The 24,525-nt window shown below is 45.4% G+C and overlaps 1 protein-coding gene across 1 annotated transcript in view; it reads right to left on the reverse strand.

Moving 5' to 3' along the window:
* Positions 1-24,525, reverse strand: part of GYS1 (glycogen synthase 1) — a 48,552-nt gene that overhangs the window by 20,020 nt on the left and 4,007 nt on the right. Inside the window, exons 2-9 of the mRNA XM_073570924.1 lie at positions 21,071-21,252; positions 6,734-6,925; positions 6,461-6,649; positions 5,656-5,800; positions 4,716-4,833; positions 2,571-2,691; positions 2,381-2,487; positions 1,958-2,017 (exon numbers count right to left, since the gene is read on the reverse strand). Coding sequence (XP_073427025.1) covers positions 1,958-2,017; positions 2,381-2,487; positions 2,571-2,691; positions 4,716-4,833; positions 5,656-5,800; positions 6,461-6,649; positions 6,734-6,925; positions 21,071-21,252 — 1,114 coding nt within the window. The remainder of the gene's footprint in view (positions 1-1,957; positions 2,018-2,380; positions 2,488-2,570; positions 2,692-4,715; positions 4,834-5,655; positions 5,801-6,460; positions 6,650-6,733; positions 6,926-21,070; positions 21,253-24,525) is intronic.

Here is a 24,525-nt window from a genome sequence, read left to right on the forward strand (position 1 = left end):
TTTCCCACGCAGCAATGGCATAAAGTGAGACTAGGGACTTTTTTTTTTTTTTTAAGTGGCGGAGGAATACAGTGCGGAAGGATACCTACCTTCCGTCATTGGATTCCTGCAGCCCGTAGAGAACGGCAGCATCAGCTGATGCTGCAGTTCTCTACCCAAGATCGTCGTGGGACACACTCGTGGACTGCTTCGGATCGTTGGTGAGTATTTTTGTGGTTTGTTATGTTAATATTTATTCCGTAAATGACATTGGCTTCGGGGAACAATGTGACAAGTATTGGTAAGTATGTTACTCTATGTTATATGTACTGTATGTCTATGTATGTATTGTATGAATGTATGTAGTATATATGTGGTATGTATGTAGCATGTAGTATGTATGTAGTATGTATGTAGCATGCATGTAGCATGCAGTATGTATGTAGCATGCATGTAGTATATATGTAGTATGTATGTAGCATGTAGTATGTATGTAGTATGTATGTGGTATGTATGTAGCATGCAGTATGTATGTAGCATGCATGTAGTATGTATGTAGTATATATGTAGTATGTATGTAGCATGTAGTATGTATGTAGCATGCATGTAGTATATATGTAGTATGTATGTAGCATGTAGTATGTATGTAGCATGCATGTAGTATGTATGTAGTATGTATGTAGTATGTATGTAGCATGTAGGTAGCATGTAGCATGCATGTAGTATATATGTGTTATGTATGTAGCATGCATGTAGTATGTATGTAGTATGTATGTAGCATGTATGTAGTATGTATGTGGTATGTATGTAGTATGTAGCATGCAGTATGTATGTAGCATGTATGTAGTATGTATGTATGTAGTATATATGTAGTATGTATGTATGTAGTATGTATGTAGCATGCATGTAGTATATATGTAGTATGTATGTAGCATGTATGTATGTAGCATGCATGTAGTATATATGTAGTATGTATGTAGTATGTATGTAGCATGCATGTAGTATATATGTAGTATGTATGTAGCATGTAGTATGTATGTAGCATGCATGTAGTATGTATGTAGTATTTTTTTATTTTTTTTTTAACATTTAACACATTAGCCGGATGATGGGACTACTACTGTCCCATCATTGGCTAATGTGTCAATCACTGTCATGGTAGCAGGCATCGCCAGATGGGACTTATAGTCCCATCGGACGATGCTTGCACAGACCCTCGGACATCAGCACAGCCCCCCGGCAGGCCGGCACAGCCCCCCGGCAGGCCGGTACAGACCCCCACAGGGTGCACAGACCACCGGCAGGCCGGCACAGCCCCCCGGCAGGCCGGTACAGACCCCCACAGGGTGCACAGACCACCGGCAGGCCGGCACAGCCCCCCGGCAGGCCGGTACAGACCCCGGGCAGTCCACACAGCCCCCCGGCAGGCCGGCAGAGACCCCCGGAAGGCCCGAAATGACGGCGCATCATGATGCGCACACACCGCGCATCATGATGACGTCATTTCGGCTGTCAATCAACTTTGAACTTCCGATTCCGATGCCGACTTCCGATATTGAAAAAATATCGGAAGTCGGTATCGGAATTCCGATACAGCAAGTATCGGCCGATACCCGATACTTGCGGTATCGGAATGCTCAACACTATCCAATACTCTTTTAAAATCCATTTTCTTTGATCTGTATTTAATTTATTTGCCATTATGGGTTATCTGAATTATCTGAAAAGAAAACAGATTTGGGGGAGATTTATCTGTGAAACTGACTCAGTTGCCCTTAGCAACCAATCAGATTCCACCTTTCATTTTCTAAAGAGTCTGAAGAATGAAAAGTGGAATCTGATTGGTTGCTAAGGGCAACTGAGTCAGTTTCACTTTACACCATGTTTGATAAATCTCCCCCTTCATAACCCTATTACACATACTGTCCACCTACTTTCGGACCACCCTGTATATACACACACTCGGATTATCACTTACACTAGTAAAGACTCGTACAGTTTCTTTCCAAACTTCTCTTTTACTGCATTCGCGGTATCCCTGCAGACAAAATATAGAACAAAACAAAACTCTGTGTGGAAACCATTAATTCATGAAGTTCCTCATTTTCTAAGATCACAAAAGACTTGGTAAAAAAAAAAAAAAAAAAAAATGAAAAATGACCCCCTTGGCGCCTCAGACAATTTTGGCCTACAAACCACTATTTAATTGTAACTTTTGTTTTGTTTGCTTATGGCAATAGTGGTGGGAGAGCTTTTTTTTTTTGGCAGGGCACAAGGTTGTTTTTACTGATACATTTTTGGGTACATTTTTGATCACTTTATAATTTTTGTGAAAAGGCAAACTGACCGACACTAATTTTTATTATTGTTTTTTGGGTTTGTTCCTCCGCTAAGCACTTACCACAGTTGTTTCCGAACCGCTTGACCCTTTAGTGTTTCCACATTAAAATTATTGGTCCGTGCCGGCATGATGAAGAAGGCCACGATGGTGATGTCGCTCTGATTCACCTGGTGCAAGAAGAAGCAGCGTCGTCACCAAGGTCCACTAATAGCTATATAACAGGCCTACGATAACCCGGCTTTACTCTCACCCTAAGAAGATAGTTGAGTCTGGCTAAGGCCTCCAGGAAGATGTCAGCTCCTTTGTTAGAGAACTCATATCGACCGGCAATGAAGAAAAAAAGTGTCTTGTCTAAATTGAAGTCCAGGTGTCTGAAAGAGAAATAAAAATCAGAAAAAAAAAAATACATTATATATAAAATTAAACTCCATAATTCACAAAATGAATTAATATAAGAGTAAGACTGCTTAGTGCAGTCAAAACGCATTGACTGGGTCATGTCGACCATGCAAAATTTTTCTTTTGTATGCACTATATTTTCTTTTGAAAACGAAAGGGAAAATCCAGTCTTGCTGAGCTGGACTCCAATTTTTTCTATTATCCTTGATGTTAGGCCAGGGCGAGGCCGGTTACTGAGCTCTAGGTGAACGAGAATAGAGCAACTGGGTGAGCTAGAACCAGGTTTTTATAATTAGACTAAATGGAGGGCGGTAATGTCACGATGGGGGCAGGCTTTGCAGCTTTGAGAATCTCCCCCCCCCCCCATGATGTACGAACCCACCTATCCACTCTCTTTTTCCCCCATGTGCTGACTGCTCTCGTCTGTGATCTCTTCTTTGATCTGTCTGCCCCATGTGCTATCCCCCTTGTCTGCTGTTTCATTTGAGCTGTCTCCCACCGTGCTCGTCTCTCACCCCTGTGTTTGACCGTGTACAGAACATACCACAGCTCCTGGGGAGGGGAGGAAGCGAAAGACAATACTGACATTACAGCAGGAGATCGCAGAGGATACATTTTGTGAGGTAAAATATTGTTTAAAAACAGTCAGTGAAATATTTTACCTCACAAAATTAGTGCTCTGTGATCCCCTCCTGCAATGTCAGTATTGACTTTTGCTTCCTCCCCTGCCCAGGAGATGTGGTATGCTCCGTACAGGGTCAGACACAGACAATTTTTAAAATGAACTTTTGTTTGTGGTAAAACCCTTTAACGTGACTGGCTTCCTCTGCTTGTAGACACGTCGCGCATCAGCCGCCGGGATCAGCCGAATGATTCACTGCGCCTGCACGGAATTCGCCATTGAAGGAAACATGAATGCAGCCAAGTACAGAGATCGTATACTGGATGAAAACCTCTTCCATATTGCTCTGGACCTCAGACTTGGCAGAAGGTTGACCTTCCAACAAGACAGTGACCCTAAGCACACAGCTAAAATAACAAAGGAGTGGCTTCAGAAAAACTCTGACCATTCTTGACTGGCCCAGCAAGAGCCCTGACCTAAACCCAATTTAGCATGCACTTTTTTTAATTTACCAAATGACTGAAATGAAACAGTGAAAAATTTAAAGGGGTCTGAATACTTTTCGTACCCACTGTATGTGACTGACCTCTTTCTATCTGATCTATATCTATCTCTATATAATATATCTCGATCTCTCAAGATAATATATCTATCTATAGCCATTTACTTATTCTGGCGGGTTACACAGAGAATTAACTGTAATTGGCTGATGAAATATTGGGTTTTCTATGAGGTGGGTGCATAAAAATCAGATGGTAAACACATGGTCTGAGTGCCGTGCAAGTTTTTCTTGTACCCATTGACTTGTACTGGCGATCCAAAATTCATATCTACTCGCAGCACGCTGCGATTTTTTTCCTCAGTTCAATGGCAATCTGATCCAAGCTGAGGAACACAAGTGGGAGCGAGCCCTTATAGTCAGAATAATCCAGTAACTGCTGATATGAAGGAAGGAAATGGTACAAGACGAGGCAACATTACTCAGCATTTTTACTGTTACCGAGAATCTCTCAGTAAGGACTTATAAAGGGTTTGTGCCCGGCTGTATCTGACAGTCTCCTAGAGAATAGATGGAGTTGTGGGATGAATTTCCAACCTCTGCCCCATTTAGATGGTGGCCTGATCCCAGAGATCAATAAATTATTCCCCATCTCATATATAGGTGAACGGATCATTTGTTGTCGGCGCCAGGGAAGGAAACTTTGTTTTCTCCCACTAGCCACACTTTCAGTATGACGACCGGACAACATTTTAATGCCATTTACCAGGAGATTAACCCTATATCTTCAGGTAAATAGAGTTTCCTGAAAAGGTAACATTCCCTTTTAAATCGGATTGATCAGGTGAGATTGGTTTACAGTGCCATTGTCTTACCCATAAAAATGCCCCCGGATGAACTCCTGGATACGGTTTTTACTTTGAGCGTGGAGGTTCTGGAACTCGTGCATGGCAGAGAACTTCTTTACGTTTAAGCCGTTTGGGGTCACAACATCTGAAACAGCAAAATAAGAGTAAAAAAAAATTTCCAGAATACAAATAATCCAATTCACACAGGGCATTAAATTTTGTGGAGTATCCGAGCAGGTGTGTCAATATGATTTTATATAAATGCCAATTTCTCTCAAAAGGAGGAGTAAAATCTGCAATCAAATCTTATGGTTGTGGATTTTACCTACGGATCAACAGCAAAATCATGATGTGGTGCAGAGGCTTTCCTTGAAAACAAAAGAGAAGCTGCACTTATATGTGGCCACACCAAGAGTGCAACAAGCGCCTGAATTTTTTTTTCTCTGAAGCTACTGCTTCAGCAAAGCAACCAGGCAGGAATTTAATGCTTTTTACCTGCAGACTAACCCTATTATCTGCTGATAAATAGCAATTTTCAACAAGACAGGTTCATTTTAAAGGCTCCTTGAGTCCCCATAAAAACATGCATGTCGGAGGTGTGACGATCGTGGATGCAGTGGCAGCAGTTGCACCTACGTCTTGGTATCGGAGGAGCAGTAAAGGTCCCTCTAATACAAGATGACACCAGTTTGGCAGGCTCAGTTTGCTATTTTGCATTGGGGTCCAGAAGCTGCGATTTACACCTTTGATGCCGGTGTACAAGAGTCAGTGCTTGCTTAGGTTTTTAACACCAGGTCTACTGCCTTTTTTTCTACATTTCAAGAGAATCAGATGCATCCTCTTCCAGTGACTGTATGAAGACTACTCAGCGTTATCTGATAGCACAAGTTGTAGTGGGCAAGACGTCATTTTAATGGAAAATGTCCCAGGCATGCAGAGGAGTCTCATAGCGCTATACCCCCCTTACCAGGTTTGCGTTTCAGCAGATGTTCAGCTTCTATTGCGGTGATCTGAGAGACCGTGGTGAAGACGTGGCTGCACTGGACCGCGGCGCGCTCCATGCAGTATCTGTGGTAGATCTGCCGATCGCCGGCCTCCTTATCTACATTAAACTGTTAGCAGATGAGCTCGGGTTAATGTGGATGTTCAGCTGTTATCATAGGCACATAATAAAACCACATTCTGCTATACAGCTCTTCAGATTCAGTCAGGACAACAAGCACAAGACGGGAACAACAGATCGACAACTCAAGGAACTGTCTGGATTAGAAAGCCCACGCTAACATATACACTATATGGGCTGGGAACACCTCCACATTACTCCTCCAAGAGCTTCTCTAACTTCCCATCCTACATCCATAAATATTAATATGGAGTCACCCATCTGCAGATATAATGTCTCATGCTTTTCTAAGAAGGGTTTTCTGCAAGATTTTGGAGGAGTCTGTGGGAATTTTTGACCCGTCATCCAGAAGAGCATTTGTGAAGTCAGAACCAGATACTGGGGAGAGGCCGGGCTCACAATCTGTTCTAGGTGTTGGATGGGGCCGAGGCCTAGACTGTGCGGCTGGTAATGTTCTTCCACCAAGCTTGGAGAACAGAAGTTCAGGAGATTATGGGGTGCAAATATCTCATGTAAATCATCCAACTCCCCACAGGAGTATGGCCACAGTTTGGAATAAGTAGATCCCAGCAGGTCCTAGACATTCCTAAAGCTAAAATATCACAGCATGGATAGATCATATGGCATCTATACGTTGTAGAGCTCTCACCGTCTGTAGGTTATTGTAGAAGTCCACGCTTCCGGCACACAGGTATCGGCCCAGGAGGGTGGCATGAGTGGTGAAGATGGTGGCCACCGGGAGTTTGCGGACTCGACACAAGCATAAGCCAATGCCGGCTAGCCACTCGTGGAAATGGGCCAGGATGAAGGGCTTCTCATCACCGCATTGTGCTGCAAACTGAGAGCATGAAGAGCAGTAAGGACAGGGGTGCAGGGATAACATGGGCTACCTAGGGTCAGCCTCACCGGTTGACACACATACCTCACCCAGGAACCACGCGGTTAAGAAGCCGAACAGGACAGCGTCGTTGGCTTCTCTATCGTACCAGGGGATCCCGATGGTGCAGCTGTCCCACAGCTCAGTCTTCCAACGGTCCAGGCTCCAGGCAGTGGCGGCAATGTCAATAAGGACTACGTATGGGCTGCCTTCTATCAGCCAGCGGCCAAAGTAGATCTGTGCAAAACAGAGAGGTTGCTCATTTCTATCACGGTATCATCTTATTCAATTTTCTATGACCCACATAGATGGCTTAGGAGAGTTGATCCTACTGACAGATTCCCTTTTTAAAAAAAAAAAATTCTGCATTTCCCCCCAATCTGTATTAAAAAAAATAAAGAAAATCAAATAGTAATCCTGTGTTATCAGCTGTGAATAGAGAAGTTATCTGTCACTGCAATCCTGCCTCTCATAGGAGACTACTGTGAAAACTTCTCGAAAGGACAAGAAGTACGAGCCTTCAAAAAGTGGGAAAATTGCAATATTACAAAAAAAAAAAGTTCTTAATAAAGATCCTAAAATTAAAAGAAAAAAATAAATAAATTTGACTTAAAGGAAAGTCTCAAAAAAATGAGCTATTGCTCAAGTCCAATATATAAAAAAACTTGCAGGTACTGTCCAGTAGGTGGCGGTATAATACGCCTAATAGAGACCAGTTGGGCACACGTAGGTACTGTATGTGAGGAGTCCACTTGTCGTTCTGTAGCATATGGACCTGTATTAGATGTGAACTTTATATTCTGTAATTTGGGCCTTTTCTGCACTGTAGAGTGACCCCTAATGACAAGAAGGGGTCTAGGAAGGCAACTTTCGGAAAAAAAAAAAAAAATCAAAAGACTACACATCATATGCTTTTTTCAAAGGAGATTTAAAAAGGCAGAATGGAAGAGGAAAAAAAAAAAATTCTCCAGCGTGTAATCCAATAAAATCAATTCTTTTATTCAAGACATTAAAATGTATGTATCAAAAATACAGATGAACAAAGGAAAGGAAGGATGGGGTCCCCATAACAACCGACGGGTTTCAACCTCTTGCAGTCTTAGCCAATAGCCATGGTATGAAGTGAGATCCCTTGTCCAAACCTTAAATGATTAACTGCACATGACAAAACAGGTACAGTAATTAAAAATCTTAACACAAAATCAAATCCACTTGGACAAGAGAATGACAAAAATACAAATATACATATTATAGAGAACATATAGCATATAATGAAATGCATTCATTAGAATCATATTAGAACATCTTAAGAAAGCGAGGAAAAAAAAAAAAAAAAAATTTGTATTCATTATTCAATCATATTGCAAAATAAGATCTTGTCGTTTACTTAAACCAAAGGGCACTCTTGTATTTAATTTGAAAATCCAAAAGGATTCCTTTGTTCATCTGTATTTTTTATACATACATTTTAATATGTCTTGAATAAAAGAATTGATTTTATTGGATTACACGCTGGAGAATTTTTTTTCCCCCCCTCTTCCATTTTTCATTGTGAACCACGCCTCTGATCAAGGCGGCTCCATGCGTGCTCAGAGAAACCTGCAGAAGACTGGTGAGCTGACTATTTTCCTTTTCCCCTTTACCTATGCCATTAATGAAAAAGGAGATGATTTTTGTTTAATATGTTCTCAATCATCACCTTTCCCCAAAATGTACCGTACATAAAATCTTATATAATAAAAAAAGGTCATTAGGATTTTATGTACATTTTGGAAAAATGCGATGACAGAATATAACATATAAAATATATAATTGGCTCTTAAAAGTAAAAAGGAGATTTTTGTGTACTCACCGTAAAATCTCTCTTAGCCTCTAATTGGGGGACACAGAACCATGGGTGTTATGCTGCTGTCCACTAGGAGGCGACACTATGCATAATCTGAAAAAGATTAACTATGACTCCTCCTCTGCAGTATACACCCCTGGACGGCATCAGCCTTCTCCAGTTTTGTGCAAAAGCATTAGGAGGAACATAAACAACATAACCATGCCTGTAAGAAGGCAACTATGTACGAGCTCAAAGAACAATATGAGAACTCAACCGTAAACAACGGCCCGTAAGGGCAACAGGGTGGGAGCTGTGTCCCCCAATTAGAGGCTAAGAGAAAGATTTTACGGTGAGTACACAAAAATCTCCTTTACTCTGTCACCTCATTGGGGGACACAGAACCATGGGACGTCCCAAAGCAGTCCCTGGGTGGGAAGCAATGGATGAATATTGTGCTAGCAGGTCCCTAAACTTGGGGCACTGCCGCCTGCAGAACCCGTCTACCCAGGCTCGCATCCGCTGAGGACTGGGTATGAACACTGTAGTGTTTCGTAAACGTGTGTAAGCTAGTCCAAGTGGCTGCCTTGCACACTTGTTGTGCCGAATGGCCCAGGAGGCCCCTACTGCCCGCATAGAGTGTGGCGTGATACCGGCCGGAAGAGAATTGTTAAGGCGGTAAGCCTCTTGTATGGTGGACTTGATCCACCTGCCAAGGGTGGCTTTGGAAGCCGGCAGACCCTTTAAAATGCCTTCCGGAAGAAAGAAAAGGGAATCAGACTTCCGGAAGGGTGCAGTCCTAGACACGTATATGCGCAATTCCCTGACGAGGTCAAGCGTATGCAGAGCATTCTCCACTCTATGAACCAGAACCAAAGGGCAAAGGGATGGCAATGAAATTTCCTCATTGAGGTGGAAGTTGGACACAACCTTCGGAAGGAAGGATGGGACTGTACGGAGAGCCACCTTATCCTGGTGAAAGGCTAGGAAGGGCCGTCTGCAGGAGAGTGCTGACAATTCAGACACCCTGCGAAGCGAGGTGAGTGCCACCAGAAAAACCACTTTCTGTGATAGAATGCGGAGTGGGACTTCCTTAAGGGGTTCGAAAGGTGGTGCCTGCAATGCTGTCAGAACCAAGTTGAGGTCCCACGTTTCCAGAGGACGTCTGTAGGGGGGAACCAATCGGGAAACCCCCTGGAGAAAGGTCCTTACTTGCGGCTTGTTAGTGATGCGCCTCTGAAAGAGCACTGAGAGCGCTGATACCTGGCTCTTAAGCGAGCCTAGGGATAGCCTGGCGTCCAGGCCCGATTGAAGAAACCTAAATACCTTTGGGAGGGAATAAGGCGGTGGGACCTGTCCGCGAGATTCGCACCAGGTAAAAAAAGCTCTCCAGGTACGGTAACAAATCTTGGCGGAGGCTGGCTTCCTTGCCCTGATCATGGTCGTAATGACATCCGGTGAGAGCCCTGCCTGGGTTAGAACCCAGGTTTCAAGGGCCACGCTGTCAAATTGAGAGCCCCTGAGTTCTGATGGTAGAACGGACCTTGTGACAGAAGGTCGTGACGGTCGGGGAGACGCCAGGAGGCGTCTGCTGTAAGTTGTACGATGTCGGCATACCATGTACGTCTGGGCCAGTCTGGCGCGATCAGGATGGTTGGAACTCCCTCTTGTTTGATCTTCCTCACTACTCTGGAGATCAGGGGGAAGGGGTGGAAAAATGTACAGAAGCTGGAACTGGGTCCAGTCCTGAACCAGGGCATCCGCTCCTAGCGACAACGGGTCGCGTGTCCTGACCATGAAATTGGAGACCTTGGCATTGAGATGGGATGCCATTAGGTCCACGTCCGGGGTCCCCCAGCGATGGCAGATCTGGTGAAAAATTTTGGGATGGAGAGACCACTCCCCTGAGTCTATTCCTGGTCTGCTGAGGAAGTCGGCTTCCCAGTTGTCCACACCCGGAATGTGGACCGCCGAGAGTACCGACCTCATGTCTTCTGCTCAGTGGAGGATATGTGCCACTTCTCTCATCGCTTGGGTACTGCGGGTCCCGCCTTGGTGATTCACATATGCCACCGCCGTATCTGTATCCTGATATGAGAGGCTGCCAGCAAGTAATGAAAGGCTCTCAGTGCCAGGAAGATGGCCCGAATTTCCAGGATATTGATGGGCAAGGTCGCTTCCACTGGTGACCACTTGCCTTGTGCCCTGTGATGTAGGTGCACCGCACCCCAACCTGTCAGGCTTGCATCGGTGGTCAGGACCTTCCATTGACCTGAGAGAAAAGATTTTCCCCTTGCAAGCGAAGTTGGCTTGAGCCACCAGTGTAGGGACCTCCTGGTCGACGACGTCAGCCGGAACTCCCTGTCGAGGGAGAAGGGATTCCTGTCCCAAGACTTGAGGATGGCTAGTTGAAGAGGCCTGAGGTGAAACTGGGCAAATGGTACCGCCTCCATCGCTGCCATCCTGCCGAGGACTCTCATGGCAAACCTAAAAAGATCGGGGAGGACTGCGGAGGAGTATGCTAACTCCCAGACTGAGAGCCAGTGCCTTGTCCCTGGGAAGGAGCACCAGACTCCTGGAGGTGTCGAATAGCATCCTTAGGAAGGTCAGGGACTGACTCGGGGTAGTCGATGACTTTTTTAAGTTGACTAACCAGCCCAGTCGACTCAGTGTCGATTGTGATTGAGACGCTGACTTCGCAGTCCTTGAAGGTGGAAGCCTTGAAGAGAAGGTCGTCCAGGTATGGAACAACTACAATGCCTCTGGAGTGTAGAACGTCCATGGTAGCTGCCATGATTTTGGTAAACGTCCTGGGAGCCGTGGCGAGTCCGAACGGGAGAGCCACGAACTGGTAGTGGTCCTGGTTGATCGCGAACCTGAGAAATTTTTGATGGGCGGGAGCAATTGGTATATGCAGGTATGCGTCTTGTATGTCTATGGAGGGGAGATATTCTCTCTGCTCCATGGACGCAATGATGGACCGAAGGGACTCCATGCGAAAATGACGGACCCGTACATATTTGTTGAGTTGTTTTAGGTCTAGTATGGGCCGGACGCTGCCTCCTTTCTTGGGGACTACGAATAGATTGGAGTAGAACCCTCGCAAGCGTTCGGTCATGGGAACCGGTCCTACGACTCCTGATTGAAGGAGAGAGGAGACCGCCTGGTGAAAGGCACGAGCCTTTTCTGGCAGTTTTGGTGGAACAGAGATGAAGAACCGGTTCGGTGGAGTGGAAGTGATCTCTACCTTGTATCCGGAAGACACTATTTCCCTGACCCACCTGTCTTCTGTAATAGGCAGCCAGACTTGCTGAAAGAGTAGAAGTCGGCCGCCTACTGGTGGGGTGTCTTCCGGAGTTCGTGAGTCATGATGAAGCAAAATTCTGAGGTTTTCCTCCTTTGGGCTTCGCCTGGCCTGCTTTTGACTGCCAGGTCCTGTCCGGTCTCTGCGCCGCCAGTGGGTTGTCACTGCGTGGAGAGTGGTTACGATTTTGTGCTGGGCGGAGACTGACCAGCCCGAAGAATTCTGAAAGGATCGGAATCGTGTTTGGTTACGCCGTTTAAACGTGTGTTTAGGTTTGAGTTGAGGGAGAGAGGTACTCTTACCCCCAGTGGCGTTGGATATCATTGTGTCCAACTTTTCACCGAAAAGCCGTCCACTGCAGTACGGGAGATGCATGAGGGATTTCTTTGAGGCCACATCCGCTTTCCATTCCCGCAGCCAGAGGATACGCCGAATTGTGATGGCATTTGCTGCTATCCCCGCTACACCTCTTGCGGAGTCAAGGGCTGCATGAAGCATGTAATCTGCTACTACTGCTATTTGAACCGCATGGTCCGACAGCTCAGGATTTGAAGTTTGAAGGCCATCTTGCAATGTTTTGGCCCAAGCCAGAATGGCCTTGGCCGCCCAAACTGAAGCGAACGCGGGGGCCAGGGAGGTCCCTGCCGCTTCGAACACTGAGCGAGCCATGCGTTCTACCTGCCGGTCTGCTGCGTCCCTGAGGGTTGAGCTATCTGGCAGTGAGTGGAGGGTCTGTGCTGCTAGTCTAGAGACTGGGGGGTCCACTTAGGGTGGATCTGTCCACTGTTTGGTGTCCTTTTGTGGGAAGGGGTACCTAGCTTCTAAATATTTACGATTGGTGAATTTTTGATCAGGCTGCAAAAACTGCTTGGTAAGGATCGTTTGAAATTCTGGGTGGTTAGTGAAAACCTTAGGTGGTTTCAGAACACCTTCAAAGCAAATCTTGTGTTCTGTGACTTCCGGGGTTGGATCAGAAATGTCCAGCACCCGATGGATGGAAGAGATTATGTCCTCAACTAGCACTGTGTTGCTAGGGGGACAAGGGACCAGAGACCTCTCTGTCTCATTGTCTGAGTCGGAGTCACAGATGCCTTCCGAATCCTGCGCATCGCTCAGGTGTTCCCTGGTGGGTGAGCTGGGGCGGAGGTCTGCGTTGTCTGTCTCTGGTAGGGGACGGTCTAGGCAACCTGGGACCACGGTGTCTCTCCCTGGAGGGGGATGACCGTGCGCTATGGGATGACGCAGAGGAACACGACGTGTGGGTCCGCTTACATCTGGGAGAGCCAGAAACGGCCTGTCCCTGGGTGGAGCTGTCCCTTTGCTGGGTAACACTCATAGGCGAGACATGACCCTGCAGAACCTTGAGTAATATGGAGGTCAGGTTATCTATGGAATGTGTCAGACTGCGACATCTGGGTAGCGGCCGCTGAAGCAATGATAGGGGCTTCCTGAGGATCTGACCCAGTATTTTGGATACAATCCTTGCAGTGTGGGTACGTGCTGCCACTGGGGAGAGTGGCTTTGCAGGCTGTGCAGAAAGCATAAAAACAGTCCTGCCTGGTTCTTTTCCTTGAGCCCGGCATAGTGCACAGAGGCTGGCTAGCAGAGGACCGTACAGGGGTGACTACGCAGGGGAGCTATAGGAAAACCATGTAGGTAATATGGATTCACAGCCGAGTAAAGAGAACCCGGCTGTGATCTTACCCCACCAGTGTGCCCCTAGGTCCAGCGCTGACAATTCACAGTCTTGTGCCCCCCCGGAGACTGCTGGCGTTGCTGCTGCTGTATGGGACAGCGTCTGCTGCAGCGAAGATGGCTGCCGAAGAGATGAGGAGGGAGAAGAAGGGGGCGGAGAGCTGAGAAAGAGCGCGCAGAGATGTGAAAAAACGCGCCCTTTCTGCCTCGATCCGCCCCTTCTATGACACTGTGGAGTGTCATATTTGTCATCCAGGGGGCGGAGAGGAGGCGGCGACCGGCCTAAATTAGATTTCTATGCCCAGGAAGGGCTCCAGGCCGGCGCGGTCTTCCGGTGGGGGGGGGGGGGGGGGTCTGGGAGAATATAAAAAAAATAAATAAAAAATAATCGTATTTTTACCGCCCCCCCCCCCCTCGGATTGAAAGGCAGGCTAGCGGTGGGGCCACAACCTGAAGCGGGCCCTGTGATGGGTTCCCCTGCGGCGCTGTAGACTAATGCTGCCGCAGACACAGGGGCACATAGAGCCCTGTGTCTGCATGTGCTATGCCTGCCTGCACGCCCCCCGGCCGCTGGCTGGAGTCCCTGGATGCTGCGTAGGTTGCCATGGACAGACCCTACCTGCGGCGTCTCAACCTAATACCCCCAGAGGTGGATTAGGGAGGGTGCTGCTGTCACCGTCAGGGGGCTTCTTCCTCGCCTCAACCTCAACCCAAGACCAAAAGGAATTGGGGAAGGAGGGGGGGTCTCAACTTCGAACCAGCACCCGCAGGACTGGGGAAGGAGCGACATGGAGAATCGCCATCTCAACTTCAACTGGGCACCCCATAATAGGGGGCCGAGGAAGGAGCCATGCCGGGAGTCTCACTGGGAGACCCACTTTTCTTCATCTGTCATCCGAAAAAAAAAAAAAAGAAAATCCTTTAGGTGTGCCTCCTTGCGACACTAAGCAAAAACTGGAGAAGGCTGATGCCGTCCAGGGGTGTATACTGCAGAGGAGGAGCCATAGTTAATCTTTTTCAGATTATGCATAGTGTCGCCTCCTAGTGGACAGCAGCATAACACCCATGGTTCTGTGTCCCCCAATGAGGCAACAGAGTAAAAGGAAGATATTTGGCTTTGCCGCATTATTAAAGGGAATCTGTCACCCCTTTTTTTCCCCGACTATGAGCCGCAGACACCGACATCAGGGGCTTATCTAAGCATTCTGTAATGCTGAAGATAAGCCCCCAATGTAACTTGAAAGATAAGGAAAAAAAAAAAAAAAAAGTTAGATTATACTCACCCAGGGTCCGGTCCGGAGCCTCCCATCTTCATACGATGCCGTCCTCTTCTTTGCTGCCTGTCGTGGCTCCGGCGCACTGCTCTGCCCTGTTGAGAGCAGAGCAGAGTCCTGCAGTGCGCAGGTGTCGGGAGAGGTCCAGCGCCTGCGCACTGCAGTATTCTGCTCTGCCCTCAACAGGGCAGAGCAGTGCGCCTGCACCGGAGCATGACAGGCAGCAAAGAAGAGGACGTTACCGTTAGAAGATGGGAGGCGCCGGACCGCAAGACCAATCGGACCAAGACCTGACCGACCCCCCGGTGAGTATAATATAACTCCTTTTTCTTCTCTTTCATGTAACATCGGGGGCTTATCTACAGCATTACAGAATGCTGTAGATAAGCCCCTGATGTCAGAGCCGAAAGCTCATAGTTGGAAAAAAAAAAGGGGTGACAGATTCCCTTTAACTAACAAAATTTATGTGTGTATATGCATATATAAGATCTGGACAAGATCTATATGGAGGAGGGGGCCAAAACCCCTGCTGCAGGGTGCGCAAATGTGGTCAAGAACGACAGGAAACGTCTGACCTCCGTGATTGCAAACAGAGGTTTCTGTACCAAATATTAAGTTCTGTTTTACTATTGTATCACATACTTATTTCATGCAATAAAATGTAATTTAAGTAAAAATCATACAATGTGATTTTCTGGATTTTATATTTAGAATCTGTCTCTTACAGGTGAAGTGTACCTACGATAAAAATTACAGACCTCTCCATTCTTTGTAGGTGGGAAAACTTGCAAAACTGTCAGTGTATCAAATACCTATTTTCCCCACAGAGAGAATGTGTGAAAAAAAAAAATTATAATATATATATATATATATATATATATATATATATATATATATATATATATATATATATATATATATATATATATATATATATATATATATATATATATACACACACACACACACATATACACACACACACACACACATATATACACACATTTTTTTTTTTCTTATTTAGGAATATATATTCTAAATACATGAATTATTACTTTTGGAGGGCATGGAGGAAAAATCAGAAGCAAAGACATACCCACTGGCAGTTTGTTATGAGGACCTGGAGCCGGCCCCAGATACCAGCACACGGAGATGGCACACAAACTGCACCTAAAGCCACTTCAAAAATCGAAAAATCTACATATGGTGCACCGAGGATCCAGTTTTCTTCTATGAAGATGTGAACACATCCGACTACATGGATGTCTTCCAACAACTGTGTGCACAATTACCGGATTGCGAGGATTATTTCAGGAAGAATCAGGGTTCTGTTTTTTGGAGGTTCCCTTGCATACATGCTGCCATGATTCACTCTGCAGATATCAGCCATTAACATTTTGGTTGCTTATCTCTGACTTTTATGTGACAGGCAAGACCGCTTTCACAAGGACTCCCTGACCTCCGCACTGTCACCTTCTCCTCGTCATCTCAGCTGTCAGAACAATTACGGGTCCCTGACACCAAACTTAACTCCGCGATCCTGTCCGGGAACCAGAGGCCGAACACAAGCCTGACTTACAATTTTTAGAGTTGACCTTTCAATGGGGCTGTAACCAAATCCCTGTATAACATCAGGTCACGGCAGAGGAAGGCCAAAATTAGCACTCAAACATGTGCTCCTGTATGCCCAGACGGAAGGGGGATGGCGAGGATTTTTAGCAAAGTCACAAGGTGCAAGACAAAAGCGTAATAATGACGACAGTAAGACGATCAAGAGTTGGGTTCCAGTGCCCGATAAGACTGATTGATGGGTTACTGAGTCCAGTCAGTGAAACTGAAATTTATCTTCCGATACATCGAGAGCTAGGACAACTCTGCCCCACTCCAAATCTCACAAGTGAAAATTATTTGTATCTAAGATAACATATCACATTCCTTTTATTTTAGCCTGAAGAAGTAGTTTTACTTGTATATGCCCCATGATGGCATAAGACAGAGGTCACCACTCGGGTCTCCTTTGGAGTTGAGCAAATTGATGGCCTTTGGTTGTCCGTGGCCGCAGAGCTTGAGCCTGCAAATCTCCTTCTACATCCCTATGCCTCTTACTTAGTAGGTTGTAGCCATGTCCTTCAAGAGTCGGGAAAGGAAGCTTGAATTGCTCTAGTGACCATGGACTTCCTACATTACTAATGAACAAGAAAATACAAATCTACCTGCTAAATTCTTCATGAATCAGAAGCATTGGATGAACTGCGTACACCTGTGTGCCCCTTGCCACAAATCCCACTACAGCCCCTGCTGGAGTAAGATTTTTGGCCGCCATCACTCGTCATGAATTTGATGAGCAGCGGTAACCACAGCTGCATCCTGCTCCACCCGTTCTACCGGAACAGGGAAATTCTGGTGTGAAGATGGCAAAAAGGCAGCAAAGTTTAGGCGCTGCACCTAAATTTTGAAATTTTTCAAAAACTAACGCCAGAATTCACGCATTAAGGCCTTGACTAATCGAGTCTGGTAGATAAGGGCAGCTACTCTGGGGGACTATGATGAGCAGTGGGCATATATACTGTTTTTGCCCTAAGGCCCTCTGATCTCTGCGTTTACTCTTGCACTTAGTTTTAGTGTTTTGCGCAGTCTCCTGTCATTGCCTAGATGTGTAATGTAACCGACAGATATGCAATAAATTATGTAAGAGCTCATACACTACATTACTGGAATGGCGCCTTGCATAACATATAGACTTTGACTGCGGAGTAAAAGTTCACGAGGAGCTTTTATTTCTTAAAGACTAACCACTTATTACACAGAATTAACTCTCGAACTGCCCATAAACAAATAAACGTAATCCAAAAATGACCAAAGCAGATATTGTAGGAATATTTTACAAGATAGATTTTTTGAAATGGCCAATTCTTGAACGCCTCCAGCTAAAAGAGGATGACCGGGTTGGATTTTACTTTATTTGCGCGATTGATCAGCTAAAATACAGACAATCTTGATCAAATGTTTGGAGGGGTTAAAATTACAACATGATAGTGGGGGGGGGGACATATTTCAATTTGTCTTGTATTAAAAATTCTCTTTGTTCTCGAGAATAAAAGGATTTATCTCATTTCATTTTAAAATGCTGGGAACATGCAGTTCCAGACTCGATCTTTTCCTTAAGTCTGGATTCACATACTGTATTATGGCGGAAACTGGATTGACGTGCAGATCGGCTCTATGCTACCTATTGGTTGAAGATGAACATGTGACCACTGCAGCCAATCACTGCCTGCAACAATGTCATACCTGTCACTGCTGCAGCAATCACATACCCATCTGGACCAACAGGGATGGAAGCAATGTTGGAACAGGAACATTGAGAGACTGGTAAGGGGAGTATTTTATTTTGCAGCATTTTGGGTGTTTTTGTTTTGTTTTTTGAAAATTTAACGTCTAATCCCAAGAAGTAATGTTAGAAAGTAACAAATGGACCCACAAGAGATTAATAGTGAATAATTTTCTCTAAGATCAAATTGAGAAAATGGTTTTAGCAGTGGCTTTGAAGATGGCAACCAAAATTAAGCAGACCTAAATGGTAGAGCTCAGCAACTACCTGTGGGGAATCGGGGGACCTTCAGATTGAGGTCAAGTAGTTGGAAAGTCCAAGGTTCAAAGTTCTCTTGGAGTGATGAGACCAGTTGTCTCTGCTTTAGCCTGGAAACCAAGGACTGATGCTGCCAGAAGTTAGTCTGGAGCCACTTTCTCGAAGGTCTATGATGTGCTCTAATGCATGTGCCAGCAAGAACCTATGCAAGTATCAGGACACAAACAGGTTCTTTTTAAGCTTTAGTGAAGGAAAACCAATGGTCCTGAACCCATGCAGTGCTTTAAAGAGTGTGTGTCACCCCCAAAACGCAACTAAACCATTTATGCAGGTATTTACGAGACAGCCCCTATAAAAACTATACCTAAAGTAAAGATTGCAGCGGTTTAGGTGCCTAGTTTAGCATGCAAATGAAGAGGCTTTGGTGCACCATCGGTGTGGCCAAGAGCTCAGTGCATGGTTACGGCCCTACATTTGGTCACTGAGCAGCACTTAGCCATACCTTGATTGACCGCACTCAAGAAAACGTTGCCTGAACTTAAATTGGTAGCTCTGATTGCAGCTGTACTCACACAGTCATTGCCGGATCCTCACTGGCTCCTGCCTGCAGTAAAGAGCGGCAGCTGCAGACAGAAGCCTGAGAGGAGAGCTGGCAAATGACACTAAGTGAGCGCGGCTGCAGTGTCTGTGCGTAGGTGCATAACCGCTGACTGCATATTGAGCACAGTAAGATTTTGATAAACCGCCTTAATGCAAATTGAAAGGGCGTAAAGATGCATTGAGCTCTTGGCCACACAAAGGGTGCACTGAAGGGCCGAGACCCTATATACAGTGGGGCAAAAAAGTATTTAGTCAGTCAGCAATAGTGCAAGTTCCACCACTTAAAAAGATGAGAGGCGTCTGTAATTTACATCATAGGTAGACCTCAACTATGGGAGACAAACTGAGAAAAAAAAAATCCAGAAAATCACATTGTCTGTTTTTTTTTCATTTTATTTGCATATTATGGTGGAAAATAAGTATTTGGTCAGAAACAAGCAATCAAGATTTCTGGCTCTCACAAACCTGTAACTTCTTCTTTAAGAGTCTCCTCTTTCCTCCACTCATTACCTGTAGTAATGGCACCTGTTTAAACTTGTTATCAGTATAAAAAGACACCTGTGCACACCCTCAAACAGTCTGACTCCAAACTCCACTATGGTGAAGACCAAAGAGCTGTCAAAGGACACCAGAAACAAAATTGTAGCCCTGCACTAGGCTGAGAAGACTGAATCCGCAATAGCCAACCAGCTTGGAGTGAAGAAATCAACTGTGGGAGCAATAATTACAAAATGGAAGACATACAAGACCACTGATAATCTCCCTCGATCTGGTGCTCCACGCAAAATCCCACCCCGTGGGGTCAGAATGATCACAAGAACGGTGAGCAAAAATCCCAGAACCACACGGGGGGACCTAGTGAATGAACTGCAGAGAGCTGGGACCAATGTAACAAGGCCTACCATAAGTAACACACTACGCCACCATGGACTCAGATCCTGCAGTGCCAGACGTGTCCCACTGCTTAAGCCTGTACATGTCCGGGTCCGTCTGAAGTTTGCTAGAGAGCATTTGGATGATCCAGAGGAGTTTTGGGAGAATGTCCTATGGTCTGATGAAACCAAACTGGAACTGTTTGGTAGAAACACAACTTGTCGTGTTTGGAGGAAAAAGAATACTGAGTTGCATCCATCAAACACCATACCTACTGTAAAGCATGGTGGTGGAAACATCATGCTTTGGGGCTGTTTCTCTGAAAAGGGGCCAGGACGACTGTTCCGGGTACATGAAAGAATGAATGGGGCCATGTATCGTGAGATTTTGAGTGCAAACCTCCTTCCATCAGCAAGGGCATTGATGATGAAACGTGGCTGGGTCTTTCAACATGACAATGATCCAAAGCACACCGCCAGGGCAACGAAGGAGTGGCTTCGTAAGAAGCATTTCAAGGTCCTGGAGTGGCCTAGCCAGTCTCCAGATCTCAACCCTATAGAAAACCTTTGGAGGGAGTTGAAAGTCCGTGTTGCCAAGCGAAAAGCCAAAAACATCACTGCTCTAGAGGAGATCTGCATGGAGGAATGGGCCAACATACCAACAACAGTGTGTGGCAACCTTGTGAAGACTTACGGAAAACGTTTGACCTCTGTCATTGCCAACAAAGGATATATCACAAAGTACTGAGATGAAATTTTGTTTCTGACCAAATACTTATTTTCCACCATAATACGCAAATAAAATGAAAAAAAAACAGACAATGTGATTTTCTGGATTTTTTTTTCTCAGTTTGTCTCCCATAGTTGAGGTCTACCTATGATGTAAATTACAGACGCCTCTCATCTTTTTAAGTGGTGGAACTTGCACTATTGCTGACTGACTAAATACTTTTTTGCCCCACTGTAACTGTATAAGTAGTTTAGTTACTGTTTTGGGGTGGTGGTGGTGAAGATGACAGACCCTTTAAGACTTGGGGGATTTTGTGCATAGGTCAAGGGCTCCTTTTTTGGAGAAGGCTTGTGGTGGAGAGTAAGTAATTCAGCTGAAGAGATGTTCTAAAGCAATCCATCAAAAAAAAAAAAAAAAAAAAAAAAAAAAAGGAATAAACGGAGGCAGAGACATCAGAAATGTGAACAAATGCAAAGAGTCAGCTTCTTCTCACCTTACATCCCTTTGCGTTCATGGAATCTATGGATCGCTTGATAGCAGGATGTGGAGGCTCAATCAACTCAACTTGGGTCCGTACGTTGTGCTCGAAGTAGGGTCCAATAAGGAAGTAATTCTCGCCCCACTCATCCGTGGTGATCTTGGCTTTGGTCTGTATAACCGTATAAATTCCACCCACTGGGGAGAGACATAGAAAAGAAACCGCTAAACATAAAACCTCCAAGAAAAACAACATGAAATTAAGTCAAAGCTGCACAACTTTAGGATTTCCAATCATGTGGAGGGCCCTGATTTGGCCCCCGCTCTAATCCCCAGGACAATGGAGCTATGATACACCAAAGATTTGCAAAATTCCAAAAAGAATAAAAAATTGGTTTTCAATGTACCGCATGTTGTTTGTAGACCTCATGGAGGCGAGAAGATGATGGGCATAGTGACCAGTACAGAATGTTCCATAGTAATGGATGTACGCTGGGTCCCTCTAAATAAGGGTGAGATCCAAGTCACCAAGCACATGGCTCAGCAGTTTTCCCAGAGTGCATGAGATATGAAAATCCTCGCTCTGACTTGCTGGTATCATGTGCAGTGTACAGGAGAGCCAAGAACATCTCACAGGATCAGGAGGACTGACGACATCGGTGTCAGAGAGTGTGACCGCTACGTTATTGATCTTGTGTTTTGTAATCATCAGCCCAGCTCGTAGAATGACTGCCTGTCAATAGAAGCCGATAAATAATTCCCCGAGTCCGACGGGACGCCAAAACGTGCTGGTAACTCAAATTTTCAATGGATATCATTATGGCATTGATGCCTTCACGACAATTTCCTTGACTTCTGCAAGGGTAGACAGTCTAAAACTTTAGTCATCAGCTAGACTCTACTAGCCAAAATTTCCATAAACCAAGGAAAGACAACCTAGAGATTCAAAGGCCAATAGCAAGTTGTTCATGACTTTCCAGGATTTGATGGGACAGTAACTTTATGGGGATATCTAGCTCGGACATCCTTTCTTCAATAGGATCCTGGTGGCAATTGATATCGCTGAGACACTTAAACTGTAATCTAAGGGCTCATACTCCCTTGCGAGAGACTCGCATGATTCTCGTGCGAGTTTCTCGCATGACATCCCGGCACTGCCGCCGGCACTTGGACCGGAGCGTGCGGTGGCATAGAAATACATGTAGCTGCACGCTCCGGTCCCAATGCCGGCGGCAGTGCCAGGTTTTCGTGCGAGTCTCTCGCAAGTGAGTATGAGCCCTAAGGCTGAATTCAAATGTCCATGTATGAACCGTGAAGGACTGGACGCGGGCCTTTTGACCCAAACTCAACAGCCTCATAAGAATTGATGAGGGTGGGAAATACAGGTCAAGAGATCCATGGCCGGTGTGTGCACGGATGTCTACTAGTGAAGAGCTTGCTCAGATAAAGGGATATCCGAGTATGCTCGGGTGCTAACCGAGTGTCTTCGGGTTGCTCGAATACTATGTTCAAATCCCTGAGGCTGCATGTCTCACGGCTGATAGACAGCTGCAACTTATGCAGGGATTGCCTGTTGGTTAGGCAATCCACACGTGTTGTGACTGTCGAACAGACGCAAACATGCAGGCGAGAAGACTCGAATATAATATCTGAGCACGCCCAAGGTCCGAGCACGTTCGCTCATCACTAATGTCTTCACTCGGCCTTAGCCACCTGCAGTTAGGAGGCCGCTTAATCAACTTAATGGATCGAGTGCGAACAGCAGGTGACATCACTTTCCAGATTGTGCCCACCTTATTCTAAAGCAGTAATCCCACAAGAAGGTGACCAGACAGCTTTTGTCAATTGTCATAATTGTTTGGGTTTTTTTAAGCCTGGGGTAAATGGCACTCTTCTCCCGGATCTGGCAACGTTTTTATTTTGGTTTCTGCTCCTCTCCATTCCTGAGATATGACCATCTCTTCCCTGTACATAAATCTACTCTTATGTAAGCATCCGTGGTCCTCAAACCTACACTCCGGGAGGGCCATGCCCACTCAAAAAAAAAATAAAAACAGTAAGTTTACATACAGATAAAAGAAGGCTATATCTCAGGAATGGAGAGGAGCAGGAACAAAATAAAAATGGTGCCAGATTCAGGAGAACAGCGGCATTTATACCAGGTAAAAAAAAACAAACATACAAATTTATGGCAAGTGATATAATTGTATGGACAGATTGGCTCTGAGTAGTCACAATGAAAAGGTCGCAAGTAATTCAAGGGCTCACTCATTGATAAAAATATGGCTCAAATAAAATGTACTCTGTCAACATAAAAACACCCTAAAATCCAGCCGAAATAATCTTGTAACTGGGGAACAAGACCGCCATGTTTATTCTCTATATATAAGACAGCTCCCCATACTTCTTTATGGACATAGCGCTAGCTTCAAGACTCCCATACACCTTACCTGAAAGTCGTCCGAACACTAACATTTTGGCAAGACCAACTTCACAGTCCACGTACGGAGTGCGATTTCCAGACTGGTTACGGATCTCTTGACCCCATCCTAACAACTTCAGGAGACCTGCGGCCAGTCTGGAAATTGCAGCCGCACACAGACTAGGAAACATGGATGTGTCAAGCTAAACCTGGCACTGTGCACACAACCGTGGATGGAGATTGTGCAGATTGTCCTCCAACGGCGGCAGGAAGTAGTGACAATGTCAGTGGTCTGTCCGTTATGTCTATTTGTGAAACCCTACTTTGGTATGGAAAACCTGTCAATCAGGGGCCAAAAGACGTGGCAATCCGCAAGTTATAGATACTCACAAGTGTATACCGCAGAGAATGGTGACACGATCGATGGATGGCATGGCACTTTTCTACATGGCTAAATATAAAGTATGCCAACACATACCAGCCATATGGAGACCAAAAGGCGAGCTAAAAATGAAAGGGATCTATCAGCAGGTTCTGCTATGTAATTTGTGAGGTGCATGATGTAGAGGCAGAGATCCTGATTCAAGTGATGTATCACTTACTGGGCCGTGTGATGCTGTTTCAAAATAATAAGTGTTTTATCAGCAGGATATTATTACTGCAGGACTAGTTGTCTTGTGCCTCCTAGTCCTACCACACCTCCACCACTGATTAGGGGCTGTCCATATACAGTAGAGAGAAAGCAGCCAGTGATGTTGGCAGGGTCATACAGAGCTCAGCATTCAGAGCTCTGAGCAGAGAAATCAGATTCTAACACAACTAAGTGTAAAAACATAGCTGGAATCAGGGTCTCTGCCCCCCACAATCTCCCTCCTTAAACATTATCGCATTGCTTCACTGCGACTTAGACCCCAGAAGGCAAAACAGGGGGCTAGCAAAAAAATATAATATCACATCAGCATAAAATAGTGGCAAAAGGAAGATATCAGGTCCATACTGACATCACAACTATGGGCAGCAACTGGATGCAGCGGTTACCAAAGCTAAGA

The sequence above is a fragment of the Dendrobates tinctorius genome, unplaced genomic scaffold (genome assembly GCF_039654945.1).
Source record: "Dendrobates tinctorius isolate UK_male_01 unplaced genomic scaffold, ASM3965494v1 ptg000028l, whole genome shotgun sequence".
Taxonomy (NCBI): domain Eukaryota; kingdom Metazoa; phylum Chordata; class Amphibia; order Anura; family Dendrobatidae; genus Dendrobates; species Dendrobates tinctorius.